The sequence below is a fragment of the Lissotriton helveticus genome, chromosome 3_1, assembly GCF_964261635.1.
Source record: "Lissotriton helveticus chromosome 3_1, aLisHel1.1, whole genome shotgun sequence".
Lineage (NCBI taxonomy): Eukaryota > Metazoa > Chordata > Amphibia > Caudata > Salamandridae > Lissotriton > Lissotriton helveticus.
Genome location: NC_136061.1, coordinates 1,932,770,598 through 1,932,788,814, shown reverse-complemented (window position 1 = coordinate 1,932,788,814; position 18,217 = coordinate 1,932,770,598). Strand labels below are relative to the sequence as shown.

At 50.8% G+C, this 18,217-nt stretch overlaps 1 protein-coding gene across 9 annotated transcripts in view; it reads right to left on the bottom strand.

Moving 5' to 3' along the window:
* The window catches only part of MORF4L1 (mortality factor 4 like 1), a 155,524-nt gene that overhangs the window by 67,485 nt on the left and 69,822 nt on the right, over positions 1-18,217 (bottom strand). For all 9 annotated transcript variants that reach the window (XM_078682976.1, XM_078682973.1, XM_078682974.1 and 6 more), the window contains one exon: positions 12,169-12,257. In XM_078682976.1, the coding sequence (XP_078539102.1) occupies positions 12,169-12,257 (89 nt within the window). The remainder of the gene's footprint in view (positions 1-12,168; positions 12,258-18,217) is intronic.

The following is an 18,217-nucleotide window of genomic DNA, read 5'->3' as shown; positions in this document are numbered from 1 at the left end:
CGGTGTCCAGCCCAGAACTAAACTTGGTTGCATCTCTCCCGGCGGCGATGGGAGAGCACTATCCAGGCCTCCTCTAGACACGGAGGCAGCACTTGCACCACCGTATTCCCCTACTGAGTGCAAATAACAGCCCAAGAGACATGCTGTGTTTATGGACCGAAGCCCTAAGCTGGCGGAAGAGAACATTTTCTTCCCAAGATGGTCCAGCTTTTTGCATGCTCCTTCCGGTGGATCGGTAGGGAAGGTGCTTTTGGAGGTGGCGGCTTGGACCACCAAGCTCTCCGGGGTGGGGTGTTGGGAGAGGAAAGTGGGTCGCCCGGAGGCAGCGTCAGGCGATCATGCTGTCCACGGGAGCCTCGTGTAGGGCCTGGACCAGGTGCTCAAAAGGACGTCAGTGAGGGCCTCATTAAAAACTGAAGCAGGGGCTCTGAAGAGCTCGCTGCCGGTTGAAGCACCTCAGTCAGGAGGTTAGTCCTCACCTCCACCGTAGGAAGTTAGAGGTTGAGAGCCTCGGCCACCCTAAGCAACAGCACAGCGTACGACGCTCCCTCCTCCGTAGCCACGGTAGGAGGAGAGAACATGTCATGGTCGGGTGAAGTGTCAAACCACTGGAATCTCCCAGTTCCTGCGTACAGTCCTGTTCAGGCTCAAACTGGTCAGTTAAAAGGTGACCTGACCCCTCCCAGACCTAATCTTTCTCTGGGTGCCACTGTGGTTGGAAAGGGTCCCCAGGTGTGAACAGGGGCATGAAATACCCACCCGGCACCGGGTCCGGCGTCAGTCGATGCCGGTCCATGTCGGGAAGGGGACTGGGGGGGGCGGGGGGAGGGGGGTTCGACGCTGGCCATGGGGCCGACCGGCGTTGGGCATGGTAGTGGTGCTGTCAGAAGCGGCACCGGTGGTAAGGTCTACCAGCCCCGATCCGGATCCAGTCCCGGATCCAAGGTGGGCCTGTGGCGCCGGAGCCGCCGGCAGTAAAGACCTAGGCCCCCCCCCCCCAACTGATTTCACAGGGGCCAAAGGCACGCCGGCGGGGGTCGGTCCGCCCAAACATGGCGTGCATCGCCTCTTAAAACGTACGAAGCTGGGCAGGAGTTGCTCCTGGTCCTGGAAAGGGAGGGAAGCTTGGAGTCAACGCTTCAGGCTCCGTGGCACGCTGGGAGGGGGGGGAAGACACCACCTGAGCGCCCCGTAGGATCAGCCGACTGACCAGGAGAAGTCGAAGAGCGACGATGCCACTTCGACTGCTTATGCTTCGACTTACCCGACCCAGAGTGTGAAGACTTTTAAGCCGGAATAGCAATGGCTAGGCGACCGGTCCCTCGACCTCCCTCTCAACCGGGACCTTGAACGGCACGGAGCCGACTGCCAGTGTTCAAGCAGCTTTCTGGACCGCTCCGGCAAAGCCTTCGGGGTCAACAACTGGTAGTTGGAGCACGACTTGGGGTCGTGGTCGCGCTCCAGGCAAAAAAGACACGCGGTGCGGATCCGTCACAGGCGTTGACAGGAACGGCAGGCTTTGAAACCGGGCATCCCTCGTGCACCTTACAGAGTCGAAGACGCGAGAAAAGAAGTCAACTAAAGTAGAGCAAAGGTTAGTAAAAAAATTACTGAGGTACCGCTCTTCCCGAATCTGCGCTGGCTGGCGCAGAAAAAGAAAGAACGGACGTCAGCGGTTAAGTAGCTGCCGCAACGTCATCCCGGTGACCAAATTGCCGACGACGGACACGGAGCCGACCAACGCCACCTTCCGACCCGCAGAGGTATTGCTGACGAAAAATCTTTCCGGATCCAGTCTGATGCAAGGGAGTAATTCTAAGGTAAGGAATCTATAACTAACGTTTTTCTTTCAGATAAGTCACCTTGCTGTAGTAGCGGGATGACATATTGAAGAGTAACCATGAGGAAGTGCTCTAAGAAAATGTATTCGTTTAGGGGTCTGAGGTCCAGAATTGGTCTGAGGTACTCGTCCTTGTTGGGTATAAGGAAGTATAGAGAGTATACTTCTGCACCCGGTTGAGGATGGGTGGCAGTTAATATGGACCCTTCAAGAAGGCGCGCTTGGACCTCTCCCAATAGCCTTTCGTGTTGTGCAGAGAGTTTGTGTTTGCAAGGTGGAACGTTGGGAGGTATGGAAGTTAACTCCAGACAACCATGCTGGATAATATCCTTCACCCACTGGTCGGTGGAGACGTTCTGCCAAGCAGTAGAGGAGGTGGATGGATACATACAGTAGCTACTTTGGGAGAGACTTATTTCTGCCTCTGAAGTTCTTGCCCCTACCCCACAGGAACTTTCGAAGTAACCCCAGGGAGAGGACCAATAGCGATACGGACACTGGTAGGTCATGGAGGCACCAGGGGAGGTTGATTTCAAGCTCCACAAAAGAAATTGGGGTGAAATGATCAGAAATAAACAGTTTGGGTGGGGGCGTGATCTGGCCACGCAGGAAGATGGCCGCCTGAGGGGAGAGCTCTGCCGAGGGACAGACCCCTGACGAGCTTTCTGCCCTCACCGGATGGTCCGGATCCTGCCTTCTGTGCTCCACTGAGAGCGGGAATTCGGCTGAGTGCAGCGGCGGTCTTCATTGTGTGGCAGCGCGGTTTTCCTCCGTTACCCGACATGTTGACGAGGCGCCAGTCTGCTTTGGTGAGCGCAACGTGGACTGCGTGCTAATAACGCCGCGCCTCTCCTCAGGGTAAGCCGCGCCTCCTCCAACTCAAGGGCCGGGCTTTTGCATTTATTAGGCCGCACCCCCCTCAGACGACGAGGCCGTGCTTCCCAGCTGCCAGTGAACATGATATGGCGTACATTGTGTGTATTCTTATCACAGGGAATTCTTTTTTCATGTACTTACTAGGGGATTTATTTGGCATTTAGTAGTGGAATTCCCTGAGAACAGTTCCGCACAATAAGTTTAATTTCCTGGAGGCTATTTGACATTTTCTCCACAGCAAATTTTTGTTCTGCCTTATTTTGGTTCCTGAATATCCTCAAATGAGATTTATATACTTCCTAGTTCTGCCCTTAATTAACCCTTTCATTGGATTTTGTCGCTGTATTTTTTTGCTGTTACACGAGACATTTGGTGCAATACCGTTTACCTTCATTGAATTTTTGATGTTTTACTATTCAAGGCTGTCTTTCTCAATGTAGCCTTATAGCACGTATCACCTTGGAGACGGTCTGGAATTTCTTCAGCGTCACGATTTCCCATGCCAATGCTTTAGGCTCATGTTTTCTCCCAATTGCCTCTTTGCGAGTGGACCCGGGGGTTTTACTCTACTGTACTGTCTTCCTGTTTAGAGATGTACTTTCTCACGGTGTTCAGACCTTAATGCTTTTTTACGATTGGGTCCCATAATATGCTCTGTTGTCACTCTCCTTCACCGCATTCACATGCTTTGTTTTTGAGCTAGTTATGGTATGCAAAATCTACTACTCCAATATTACAATGGTTTGGTGAAACAATATTTGTGGTTTGTGACAATTTTGTAGTGTCTAACTTCCAGTATTAACTGTATATTTGACTTACCATTGATTTCATCATTGTCTCCTATTCCAATATATCCTCAATTCACTATTGTAGACCACCACTACCACGGTGCACTGCAATGTCTAATGCTAGAAATGGTGGTCGTGGCCCTAAGCAGACGCTTCTCACTGAAGTAGTAAAACAGCCCTCCACTTCGACAATTAAAGGTAATGGCTCGGCGTCACCTCCCTCATCGCAAGCTGCTTCACTTCAGAGCGACAAGTCTTTGTCAGACACTATGCAACGCATTTTACAAGAACTTTCTGGGGTTAACCGTCATTTGGAGTGTCTGGATATTACTATGACGTCATTGGCTGCAGAAACTTAGTCTATTAGGGCAGAACTCACTACTTTTCATACGCGGATTGAAGCCATTCACTCTAAAATAACGGATATGGAAAGCCGACTGGACTCTGTTAAGGGTTCAGATCAAGACCTACTCTTCCAACAAGGTAAGATCATCGATTTGGAAGATCGCAGTCGTAGAGACAAACATCCGTTTTTTTTTATTTCCAGAAAATATTGAAAAGCAAGATATGAAGACCTTTCTCTGTGATACCCTTCCTAGCTTAACTGGTAGCTCATTTGCTCCTCCTCTTGAGATCCAACGTGCTCACAGACTGAGTCCCCACGCTCTGGTGCCTCTGCAAGACCCAGACCAATCATTGCCTGTTTTCTTCGGCATGAACAAACTCGACAGATCTTATCAATGGCTCGATCACGCGGCTCCTTTCTAATTCAAGGCCATACCAGCCATATGGCCGCAGACTTCTCTAAGGAAACCAATGAACGGCGGAAGGCGTTTCTTGCCCTATGACCCCAACTGCGTCAAATGGATATCAAGTATGGATTGTTTGAGCCTGCACGGTTTCGAATCACTAGAAACGGCAACTCCAAAGACTTCTACGACCCTACACTTCTTCAGCAGTATCTGGATGATATTAAGTCCGATGATATGGAGACAATCTTCTTCCTCTGCTCAACCTTCTCCCTCCAAGACCTCATCTACAAATCTGCCGATGTCTCATTGTAACACCTCTAATGATTCCAGGCAACGTGGCAGGGACATCATCCGTCTGCCTCGCTCTCAGGATGATAGGGATTCAGCTCTACATTCGGTCTCCTCTCTCACTAACAAACAGCACAGAGACAAGTCTCGATCGCCTCTCAAGAATCCTTCTGATGCTGACTAAACTCCTTTTCCATGCTCTAATGTTTCTTTTTCTTATCTTATAAGCTATAGCAGTTCTTGCTGTTGGAGAGGTTTTTGTTGTTTTAAATCGCCAGCTGGGATTCCTGCATTGCATAATTTGGTTTTTGTTGTGCTCATTGCTTTCCTGTTATTTTGTATTTCCTCATTGTACTGTATCTTCAGTCTTGAAGATATTTATCCATCTCCACGTTCTGCTTACTATATTTTCCATGAATTCTACCATTTCTAAGGGGGAGGGGCTTTTCTTCCTTTCTGTTCATTTCCCTCCCTATGCTGTTGTTGTCGTTACGCTTGTTACTGTATACTTCATTCCTTAGTTATCACGTTCTTGCATGCTGTCTATTTGCTTCATTGTTTCATGCGTTTAGATTAAGCTTCGTCATTTTCTATTGTTTTTCTTCTACATTATTTTCTGTGTTTCCCCTTCTACTTCCTATTTCTTTTCTTCCTTTTACATAGCAATGTAGGATTTGTTTCTTCTCGTGCTTTATCTTTTATATTTCTTGACTATTTTTCTATGAGTGATATTTCTGATATTCGCTTAGCTGTTTGTAGAGGCACTGCGTTATATTATGTCGTAATTTTTTTATCCATGTTTTACATTATTATTCATATCTTATTGTTATTTTGTATTCTTAGAGATTTTGCATTATTTTCAAAGGATGTTTAGCCACTTTCAGATCTTGCTTACCACGGGTTACTAAGATATTGCTATTTGCATGGGGGAGGATTTCTTTCTTCTGTTCATTCCCTTCCCTATGATGTTGTTAATGCTGTTAAGCTTCACACGGTACATCTCACTTATTTTTTCTATGTTCTCTCTCATGCACTAATGTATATGTTCACCCTCTCCTCCTTTTCTTCTCTGCCTTTTTTCCTCTCCTTTCATTCCCAGTTTTGAATAGGTTTCCTTTTATATCTCGTTTTCCTCTTTCAATTTTATCTATCACTTTTCTTCTGTTATATACCATGTTTTTTATACATCTCGCTCCCTGGGGGGGGGGGGGGGAGGGGGGTTCGTTTCCTATCATCATATTATTCTTGTATCGTGTGGTTATTGCAATACATTTTCATATTTTTTTTTTATATTTCCGGGCTATGTCCCACGATGTTATTTTGTAATTCCTTACGATTTTGACAATGTAATTTTAATCTATTGTGATTCATATATTCCATACTGTCCTTTGTCTCCTAGATCCTCATTTTTCTATCCTCGGAGGGGGTCCCACCCCCTTGGTGCTGCTTTCAGTGCACCCAGACCCGCAGTTAACAGTCTAGGTTTTCTTTTCTCCTTTTGTTCTATTTTCATCTGTAATACTTGCTTCCCTCTATTTCTACCTACTCTATATATTTCAGATATTCACTCTGCCTTTCTAAATTATTTTCATATTTTCCTTTTTTCCCTTCTCTTTCTTTTCTTCTTTTATCAACTTTAACTTCTACACACTGTCTTCTATTTCCCAGAGTGACATCTTTATTCTTCTCTTTGTCTATTTCTTTCTTTTCTTCCTTTTTATCCTCTTGTTGACTCTTCTTATCATGTCTTCTACTCATCCGTTGTCAGTGGTTTCCTGGAATGTTCATGGCCTTACTCATTATAGAAAGCGCAAGAGAGTTCTTTCATATTTGCACTCTAAACATGTAGACTTGGCTTTATTACAGGAAACACATTTGGATGATGTTGAATCTAGTAAACTCAGCAGAGACTGGGTTGGTAAAGTTGTTCATAGTAGTATTTCCAAGCCTGATCCCGCAAACCCTAACCCTGTCCGTAAGTGTGGGGTAGCCATCCTTTTTCGGAAGTCACTCCCCTTCACAATCTCCAAAACATGGTTTGATCCAGACGGTTTGTTAAGCTGAAAATTGGGAACTCTTTATCTGTCTTAGGTCTGTTTATGCACCACTAGGCCCCAAAAAACATTTTTTTCTTCGTCTAAATCGCCTTCTCACAGAAATAAATGCTTCTCAATTTCTTATTGGAGGAGACTGAAATCTGGCCCCAGACCCTACCCTTGACAGAACAGGTTGCCTTGACACCGCCAATGCTTCCGATAGAGCCATTCTACGGGATATCCTTGCTGACAGTGGTCTTGTGGATCATTGGAGACTCAGTCACCCCCAGGATAAAGAATATACATTGTATTCCTCCACACACGGCACACTCACGTCTCGATTATTTTCTTCTTTCGCAACGAGCAGTCCAATTGGTTACACAGTCGCAGATATTGGACGCAGCCATATCTGATCATTCTCCTGTTTTCTTTTCTCTCGATTTGGGTCTCTCCAGTCCGGGACGCAAGCCATGGCGCTTGAATGTAAACAAATATAAAACTCCAGCAGGTAAACTTCTTTTACAATCTCACCTTCAGGATTACCTTGTTATTAACAAAGACTCAATTTCCTCTCAGAGAACGGTTTGGGCAGCTGCTAAAGCGACCATAAGGGGTCAACTCATGAGGGATGCTGCTCTTCATAACAAGAAAAATGCTATTAAGCAGGCCGATTGGGAGAAAGATATTCGCCGACTTTCTCAATCTTATGTTTCCAAACCAACTCTTCGGAACCGTAAATTGTTAGAACAGGCACGTATGTCCCTTAATAGTCTTTTTACCTCCAAGGCAAAAGATGAAAGGACGTCATTATGAACAGGGGTAAAAGGCTGGTCGGTTATTGGCTGCGCAATTGCGCCAGAGGGCAGCCGCTACGGCAATTCCAACTCTAAAATCAAGTCGTGGTGATATCCTTACTCGGCCTCAAGAAATTGTTGAAGAATTTGCCTCATTTTATAGATTTCTTTACTCCCCAAGCACTCATAGCTATACTTAAAATGTCCAAATTTTTAGATGCGGTACATCTCCCACGACTCTGATGAAGGTAGAGCTCTACTTGATGGTGTCATTACGAAAGATGAAATATCCTTGGCTATAACTGCTTTGCCGTATCATAAAGCTCCGGGTGATGATGGATTCCCTCCTGAATTTTTTTAAGTGGACTGGTCAGAGTATGATTGACACTTTACATGCTGCGTTTGGGGAAGCAGTGGGGGAGTCTTCTCTCGGTTCTCTTTCCAATAAGGCCATTAGACGAGGTACTCGCCAAGGATATCCACTTTCCCCTCTATTCCTTCTCGCAATGGAACCTTTAGCTGCTGCAATCCGTCAATCTACGGCAGTGGTGGGCGTCCCTCTTCCAATTGGTCATTCTAAAATGTATTTATATGCAGAGGATATTCTTCTCACACTTACTGATCTTCCCCGTTCTCTTCCTGCCCTCCTTAATATCATCAATGACTTCTCTTCCTTTTCCGGTTACAAGATCAATTGGGATAAAAGCGAAGCATTACCCATGTCCATTGGCACTACCAAAGCAGCAATTTCTGGTTTTACTTTTCATTGGCAGTCATCCCGGCTTAAATATTTAGGGATTTTAATTAATAGAGGATTGGATAATATAGTTACAGACAATTTGACTCCCTTAATCACGCAAATGCAAAGAGACTTCGATAAATGGAAGGTTCTGGGTCTATCTTTATGGGGACGGGTTCAGGCGGTCAAGATGGTTTCCCTCCCTCGATTTCATTACGTTTTGGGGATGCTCCCTCTTCATATTCCTCTAGGTACTCATCGATCTATTGACTCCAAAATTAAACTTTTTATCTGGGGTACGGCTAAGCCGCGTCTTACCTTGGCCAAACTTAAATCTCATCAACTGCAGGGGGGGTTGGGTCTTCCCTCTATCGAACACTACTCGCTTGCTCTTCATCTTTCACAACTTACTTTTTTTATGCCTACATCCAAAGACATACCTCAATGGGTCCCTCTTGAGCGTCATTTGCTGGCTCTTGGACCCGGCTTGTCCCTTTTGTATGGCAAGGGTACCAGTCCTTCCGATCCAAAAAACCCTATATTATCCGCAATGTATAAATTCTGGCAAAGGAGTCACCGCATTTTATTCGCGCATTCATATTAAGGCCCCTTTATGGCCTAATTCTGCTATTCGTATTAGAGGTCGCACCTTGTCCTGGCCTACATGGCAGGAAGCTGGTATTCACACTATAGATCAACTGTTTCTTGGTGACATTTTTAAATCCTTTTCTCACCTTACTGAGAAATTCCATTTACCACCCTCACAATCCTGGAAATATATTCAGCTTCAACAAGCTATCACGAAACATTTAGGTCCCCCACCTGACTTTTTATCCGTATCTCCTATTTTGTCTTATCTACAGTTGTGGGGAAATCTTAAAGGTGTGACTTCTTGTCTTTACAAGACTTTTCTACACCCTTTGTTTTCGCAGCCTCTCTCACGAGCTCTCCAGTTGAAATGGCAATCTCGCTTATCACTTGTATATTCTAATACCCAGTGGGAGCATGGGAAGGTACTGAGTGCAGTAATGAGTGAAGGAAAGTGTTTCGAAAAAGGAAGTTCTCCTCCAAAGGCTCAGTATAGTGATCTACCATATGGAATGAAGCTGCCCTACAAATCAGCTAGTGGTACGAGGTGGAATCAGCTATGTGCTTGGAGGGATGTGGGGGTGTAAGGAGAGGTGGAGGGGCATGCAGGGAATTAATCGATATGTGTTTCCTGGTGAATCAGCCTCACAGGGATTCCAAGTATCCCCCTATAGAGGTGTAATAAGAGTATATACCCCTCCCTCTAGGTCTGAATGAGGAGACCTCTGAGGTGGGTGAGGATGGGGTACACCTGGGGAGGCATGCAGCGAAGATGAACGCTGTGTAGAGGGGAGAGGTGGGGGAGAAAACAAGGGCAAAGGGCTAGTAGCCTTGTCTATCTTCTTGCACTGCTTGGGAGGAGATGGCAAGTCCAAATCTTCAAAGGATAACCAATACTGATCACATTGCGGCAGGGGGTGGGAGGTGTGATCTCGGATCCCTTGGAGATCTAGAGGAGCACCAGGCAGGCGTACCCATTATCGCCTTTATTATTCGCACTGGAACCCCTGGGTGTCATAATCAGGAGAGACATCGGGCACTTTTGGCATGCAGCTCAGGGACAGGGCGCACCTGCTTTCCTTATATGCCAATTTTATCTGACGACACTGGCAGTTTTGTTCCCATGCCTGTTGCAATATTTTGAAGTCTTCCGACTACAAAATCAACATGACTAAATACCAGATTTACCCAATGGATGCCCTGCTAGGTCGGGACCCCACTGTGCTCCCCCATATGCCTCTGCGCTGTGAGACCGATTAATTCAGATATTTAGGGGTTGTGGTCACCCACACCATACAAAAATGGAAGCAATGTAACAGATCGGGTGACAGGGGGATTGGCTCGATCAGTCTGGAACATGCTCACCTTATCCCTCATGTGGCGCCTAGCGGTGGCCAAAATGGTGATCCTGCCTAGATGCTTTTTCGCCGTTCAGCACTCACTAGACACTTTACAGAGGTAGTGTTCAAAAGACTTCACTCCTTGCTATTAAAATTAATGTGGGCGAATGGCAAGAACAAACTAAGCTGAGAGATACGGCAGCTACCAATGGAGGGGATTTGGGGGTAAAAGTGCGAGGGGGCACGGAGTGGATCAATATTTGATCCAACACAGCAACACAGTGGGAAAGGGCAGGGAGGGTGGTCGTGAAGCACGCCCCCTTTGCAAGAGAGTTTAACGGGACCTCCCAACTTTCCTGCACCTAACAGAGATGGATGTCACTGGTTGGAAGGAGGGAGGTAACACAACATTAGCAGACCTATTCCCCATAGACACATTGATCACTTACGAGATGGCACAGGAAAACTTTGAGGTGGTGAGGGGTGGGGGGGGGTGGGGGGGCGGTCAATTCCTTCTGTATGTAGCATCCACTACCATAGTCCGGGACATTTGGCCCACATGCCCGGAAGCTCCTGACTCCTTAGCCTCATTCAGGCCACTACAGGAGTTGGGGGGGGGGAGGGGGGGGGGGGAGAGAGGAGTACAGCAACATTTGATAACCCAGTTATACAAAGCCATGATTACAGATATGCCCAGAACAGAGTCATGAGCAAGAGTAGCCTAGCAGGAGGACTTTGGTATGCGGATAAACACAAGATGGAAGGAGGCCTGTAATCTGGTGAAGAAGGCCTCATTTAATGAGAGGTTTAAACTGGTTCACTTTAATTACTTGCGCCGCACACACGCCACTCCGGTTTGGCTGCACCGCATAAACCCAACAAAACTAGACACATGCCCCAGATGCAACACTGCCCCAGCATCCTTCATACACTTAGCCCTGCACTGCCCAACAATCCACAATCTACTACATCTCTGCTGGGGACACTGAAACAATGCAAGAGCAGCAAAATGCAGTGGAGATTTGTACAATTTGCACTAGTACTGGCAAAAAGACAAGTAGCCATAGTATGGCTGGGCACTGATGGTCCTAACAAGCAGACGGGAGAAATATGTCAAAGAATGGGTGATGATCGAGTAAGTCAAGCTACAGGGGTGAAGGGTGGATGAAAACGCAGAAGAGGATCCGACAACATGGAGGGAGGCCATAGTGAGTGGAGACTGCAATGGGAGGGCGAGATCCAGTGGACTCCAGACCCGAATAGGGAGGTGCTCCAAACAGAGGACTCAGATACAGGGGAAAGGTACTAGCAATATTACCTGTGCGGAAAATGGAGCCTGAAAAACTAGGGATTTCGAGGGAAAGGGGGCGGCTTCTATGACAAATGCATGAGAAGGGGTGGGATGGCTGAAAAGTTTGTTCTTTTTTCGTAATCTCAACAATTGTGAAATGGAAAAAACAAACATAAAAAAAAAAAAGGAGTAGACTTAAATATAGTCTGGGCATATCTGCTAATACACATATGCCCACACCTGTGGTATAGTGCACCCTGCCTTAGGGCTGGAAGGCCTGCTAGAGAGGTGACTTACCTAGATTTTAGGCAGTGCTAGTTGGCATGGCACACAGGCAGTGTGCCATGTTGCCTTGGTCGTTTTGTCTGCACCAGGCCATGCATGCTGAATCGCCTAGGTGAGTGGTCCCTAGATGAACTTTAGTATCAATGCCCTAGGTACTCAGGTACCATTTACTAGGGACTTACAGGGGCCTGAAAGGCCAATCGTGGAACATTTTTGAGGAAGAAGCACTTACACTGGGGGACCTGGTTGGCAGGAACCCTGTACACCACTACTGAAATCAAATCAAATATCAGGCAAAAAGTGGGGGCTACCATGTCAAGAGAGGCACATTCTCACACACACTACCTTGTGACTGCAAGCACATCTAAGAGAAAGAACTTGCACACATCCGGGACTAACACTAGATATGAGAAGTATGCAGCGCAAGTGTGGTTGTAGATATACATTTCTCAAACATTTGTACAGCACCACACAACATTTTTTACAAAATTTCACACACAAGAGCGATGCCAAAAAGAAACTTACCAATGGATAACAGTGTTTTAACTTACTTGTTGTCTGTGTTGCCTCGCGATTTCTTGTAATTTGCATAATCCTCCAAAATGGCATCAACACTTTTTTTAGCAGGGAGATAGAAGAGCTGTGGTGGACAAGAACAATGACATGAATTAAAAAGATGAATTTACGTGGTATAATGGTGGTCTTGCTTTATAGCATGAGAAGGAGTTCTACTGACAATATTTTGTTTTTCACTCAACTAAGAGCCTTGACACCAGCCAACATTACTCTCCTAACACTAAACATTCACAATATGAAAATCCACACACTAAAACTTATCATGAAAGTGGGTTTATATATGCTGACCGGCCCCACCTTCCAACATCCTCAACTCCACAATGGAGTTTCAGACTCTAAACTTAATCACAGAAAACCTTACATTCTTGAAGCGTGCAATCAAACACCAACCCCTTCCAAGAACTCCCAAGCCCAATAAAGGAACTGTTGGACAGGCCACATGAAGGGCTCGCTCCCTCCCCGCAGGACAGGGCCCGGGCCGCCGTCAGCACCATTGCCCGGCCCAGCCGCCATCTTGGACACGGCACCACGCGGCCGCGCGGCCTCAGCCCGACCCCAACCCTGGGCCTGGCCAGGCCCCGACAGCCCGGCACCACCCTCCACCCAGGAGGTGAACGGACCACTTGGCAGGTCAATGGGAGTAAGAAGTGTCGATGGCTCTCCCCCGCCAGGTGCCGAGCACCCCCAGCCTCCTCGGGCGCTGGCTCCACCCCCCTGCTGGGTGTCTGGACTCCCTCATCCCAGACCTCCCGACCTCCAAGAGCGAGGGTCCGGACATCAAAGGGCGCCAGACCTATAACTGAGGCCGCCCCAGGACAGGAAGGCAGTTGTATCCTGGAGTCGAGAGACACCGCGACGAACTCATCCTTGACGGACTGCTGGCGCTGCCTCAGCCCTGCCATGTGAACTATTGTCCTGCCTGCTGGCGCTGCCGCGGCCCTCTGCAACCTTCATCCTCGTGGGACCTGCTGGCGCTGCCGCGGCCCTCTGAAACCTTCATCCTCGTGGGACCTGCTGGCGCTGCCGCGGCCCTCTGCAACCTTCATCCTCGTGGGACCTGCTGGCGCTGCCGCGGCCCTCTGCAACCTTCATCCTCGTGGGACCTGCTGGCGCTGCCGCGGCCCGTTGCAACCTGCATTCTCGTGGGACCTGCTGGCGCTGCCGCGGCCCGTTGTAACCTTCATCCTCGTTGGGACCTGCTGGCGCTGCCGCGGCCCGTTGCCACCTACGACCTCTTCGGGACCTGCCGGCGCTGCCGCGGTCTGACCCATCCGAACACCGAGCTCGAGGATTGTGAGCTATCACCGTTACACCTCAGTACCCGTGGGTACCAAGACTGTCCCGCTACCCCCTTCCCTTACTAGAGACTAGAATTGAGAGGATCATCGTGTCCTGATCGCCTTGTATTGTACCACTCTACTACCAGAAGTGCCTATAAAAGGTGTTACCCTGATCTTTGTGTGGTGTCCATCTGTGGGGGGGAAGTTACCTGTCTGTGCGATCACTGTGCTCGGCCGACCCTCCAGGTCCCCGTCTAACATTGGTGGCTAGCGGCGCGATCCGAACCAACGCGTACCGTACAGACAGTAACTCACCTTACAACTAAAACCACAATGACGACCAAAGAGAGCGGATCGGCGGAGAAGTTCCAGATGTAAAAGCTGGAAGAATACAACCACCGAGAGCTCAAACAATTTTGCATGGACTTAGGCATTGCTACCACCGGGCTAAGCACAAAAGAAGACTTCAAAAACGCCCTAGAGGCCTGGACAGAGACAAATACCGCAACCCCCCGGGACCCCGCAGCCCCGGAAGTCAACACCACCCGGACGGAAGAACGGAGAACAGGCCCTTCCCGTGAAGAGATCCAAGAGCGGGAAAAAAATAGATTACATGAGTTAGACTTGGCACGACTCAGATTAGACGGAGAATTGAAACTGGCGGAACAAAAAATAAACTTCGAACACTTACGGCTCAGAGAAGAGCGAGAGGAAAAACAGAGACAGAGAGACCTCGAAGAAAAAAGACTGGCATACGAGCACGAGTGCAAACTAGCGGAGATAGAAATACGCAAACTGAACAAAAACCTAGGGGTGCCCGAGCAACTGCACTCCCCGGGTCCTACCGAGCAGAAGGTCCACATCCCCAAGGATGTGGTCCGAGAATATCACCGGAACGACGACATACAGCAGTGGTTCAAGGCCTATGAGATTGCCATGACCGCCCACCGGGTCGCTCGAAGTGACTGGGGAGCCGGTCTATGGGGGAGATTCGTCAACGAGGGTCGTGATGCCCTGCTGCAGCTTCCGGACCATCAAATGACGTCCTATGACCACATGAAGGCCGCCCTCCTCAGTCGATATGGGCTTACACCCGAAATGTATCGCCAGAGGTTCCGCAACTGCACCCGGATCCCAGGTACGACGTGGTTGGAATACGTGAACTATTTCAGCCGAGCCTTCGAGGGGTGGATCAAGGGTAACAACGTAACCACTTACGAACAACTCTTCAATCTCATTGTGTGGGAGCACCTCTCCAACAACTGCTTCGTCGAGCTCAGGCAGCACCTCCTCGACAGTAAATTGACTGAACCCCGGCAGCTCGCCACCGAGGCTGACCGGTGGGAGAGCACCCGAGTGGCCCGGAGTGGGCCGAATGAGCAGAACAGAACCAACCAAGGTCATCATCGTCCCCGAGGAGGAGGAGGAGGAGGAGGCCCGGGCCGGGGCCGAGACGCCGTCCCGGCCGCGCCCACTAACGCCACCCCGGCCCCAGCAGGCCGGGGAAACCCCCCGATGCGCCCGGGGTTCCGAGCTAACGTGACGTGTCATCGATGCCAGCGAGTCGGCCACTATGCCAGTGACCCGACCTGCCCGAAGAACCAGGTCCCCGGGCCCCGCCAGATGGCGGCCGCCGCCCTGGGAGAAGAACAAGTCTCCGAAGACACGGAGACCTATGAGTCGGAGCAGTTCGAGTGGGAACCCGCCGCCATGACCCTGGCATGCCTGGGAGGAAGAGACATGGTCCCGCGGACTCCCCTGCCCGCCAACACTCGGAAGTACAGCCAATGGGTGAGCATCAATGGGCGCAAGGCCGAGGCCCTGCGTGACACCGGGGCCAGTGTGACGGCCGTCCGTTGTCACCTGGTGACCCCAGAACAAATCCTACCAAACGTACTTTGCCCCGTCCGATCGGCAGATAACTCGGAGAGCCTGTGTCGGATGGCCTGCGTCCCCTTCGAATGGGGAGGAGTGTCCGGCATGCTGAAAGTAACTGTCCGCGACGATGCCCCGTGGACTGCCTCCTGGGGAACGATCTCGAGAGCTCCCCGTGGGCCGCTGTGGAAAGAAGAGAGCATCTGGGGATGTTGGGTCTCCCGGACTGGGCGTGCGTAACCACCCGGTCCATGGCCACCCGCACCATCCCTAGACCAGAAGAACCAGAATGGGCAGCACCTCCGCCCTCTATCACTCCAGAAGAAGACTTCCTCCAGACCGACCACCCGGACCCCACCACAGAGGGGTCCACACAGCCCCCCGAGCTTCCCGACCTGGCTCAGTGGCGTCAAGAAGGGGGGCCCACCCAGGAACAATTCCGGCAGGAGCAAAAGACCTGCCCCTCCCTCGAGGGATTGCGACAGCAAGCGCTCGCCCAGAGCCAAGGAGACACCACCGGGGCCCACTGGGTTTATTGGGACAATGATCTCTTGTACAGCGAGCAGAAAATCGCAGAACTGGGGGCCGGACGAGTGCTGGTGGTGCCCCTCCACTTCAGAGACTTCCTGTTGAACCTAGCCCATGATGTCCCCCTGGCCGGGCACCTGGGCCAAGACAAGACCTACCACCGCCTGGTGACTCACTTTTTTTGGCCCAAAATGAGAAATGACGTCTCCAACCATTGCCGGTCCTGCCCGACCTGCCAGGCCAGCGGGAAGAGCGGCCGCAAACTCAAGGCACCCCTACAACCATTGCCCGTGGTGACCACCCCGTTCGAAAAGGTGGGAATAGACATTGTGGGGCCCCTGGACCCCCGAACAGCACAGGGGCATCGCTTCATCCTGGTGGACCACGCCACCCGCTATCCTGAGGCGGTCCCCCTTCGTACTATAACAGCCCCAGTAGTGGGTCGAGCCTTGATGGGGATCTTCTCTCGAGTGGGCTTCCCCCGGGAAGTCGTCAGCGACAGGGGTACGAACTTTATTTCAAAGTATATGAAATCCCTCTGGCAGCAGTGCGGAGTCACTTACCGCTTCACCACCCCCTATCACCCCCAGGGGAACGGACTGGTCGAGCGGTTCAACCGCACCCTCAAGGGAATGATCATGGGGCTGGAAGAACCCCTACGCCGCCAGTGGGACGTGCTACTACCGTGCCTCCTCTTCGCCTACCGAGAAGTCCCCCAGAAGTCCCTCGGCTTCAGCCCCTTCGAACTCCTGTACGGACACCCCGTTCGCGGGCCTCTCAGCCTAGTGAAGGAGGAATGGGAAATGGCCCCCCTAAAGACCCCTCCGGACGTCTACAAATACCTCCTGACCCTCCGAAATCAGACCCGGAAATTCAGGGAGATCGCTAAAGCCAATCTGGAGGCCAGTCAAGAGGACATGAAGAAGTGGTACGACCAACATGCCTCCTCCATCGAGTTTGAACCGGGTCAGCAGGTATGGGTGATGTCCCCCATCGAACCGTGTGCCTTGCAAGACAAATGGACGGGGCCCTTCAAGGTGATCGAGCGCAGGAGTCCCGTCACCTATCTCATCGACCTGGAGTCCCCCCGGAACCCCCTCCGGGTCCTCCACGCCAACAGGCTCAAACCCCACTTCATGCGCTCAGAGCTCAGCCTGCTGATGGCGACCGACAGTGGCACAGAAGGAGACTCCGAGCCCCTCCCTGACCTACTGAGGACTCGGGAAAGAGATGGCTCGGTGGACGGGGTCCGACTCTCCGAGGCCCTGACCCCAGAGCAGCGTCAAGATTGCCGGGCCCTCCTGCTGCCGTTCGCAAACCTGTTCTCCCTCGCACCCGGAGTCACCTCCTGGTGCCTGCACGACGTGGACACAGGGGACAGTCCTCCTGTCCGACACCGGGCGTACCGAGTACCGGATCGGGTACGTACATGCATCCAAGAAGAAGTCTCCAAGATGCTCGCCCTCGGGGTCATCGAGCCTTCGGACAGTCCCTGGGCCAGCCCGGTCGTCCTGGTCCCCAAGGCCGCGGCACCGGGCACCACGCCGGAGCTCCGATTCTGCATCGACTATCGGGGGCTGAACGCGGTCACCCGAACCGACGCTCACCCTATCCCCCGAGCAGATGAACTAGTCGACCGCATGGGGGCAGCCCGCTACCTAAGCATCTTTGACCTGACAGCGGGCTACTGGCAGATCGGCCTCACCCCCAGGGCCCAAGAACGTTCCGCTTTCTCCACCCCGGATGGGCACTACCATTTCAGAGTGATGCCCTTCGGCATGAAGAACGCTCCAGCCACCTTTCAAAGACTGGTGAACCAGGTATTGGCGGGCCTCGAAGAATTCAGCGCCGCCTACCTGGACGACATCGCGGTATACAGCCGCCACTGGGCAGACCACCTCCACCACCTCAGAGCGGTCCTGCAGGCCCTCCAACAGGCCGGCCTCACCATAAAGGCCAGCAAGTGCCAAATCGGCCAGGGGTCCGTGACCTACCTCGGACACCAAGTGGGGAGCGGTCTGGTGGCCCCCCTCCAACTCAAGGTAGCTGCCATCCAGTCCTGGCAACCCCCCGAAACACAAACAGAGGTCCGAGCCTTCCTGGGGCTCACCGGATACTACCGGCGGTTTGTGAGGGACTATGGCAGCATTGTGGGGCCCCTCACGGAACTCACGTCTAAGAACAACCCAAAACGAGTCAACTGGACTCCCGACTGTCACGCGGCCTTCGAGACGCTGAAGGCCGCCATGTGCACCGCTCCGGTGCTCCAGGCCCCCGACTACAGCCACGAGTTCATCGTGCAGACCGATGCCTCCGACCATGGTATTGGGGCCGTCCTCTC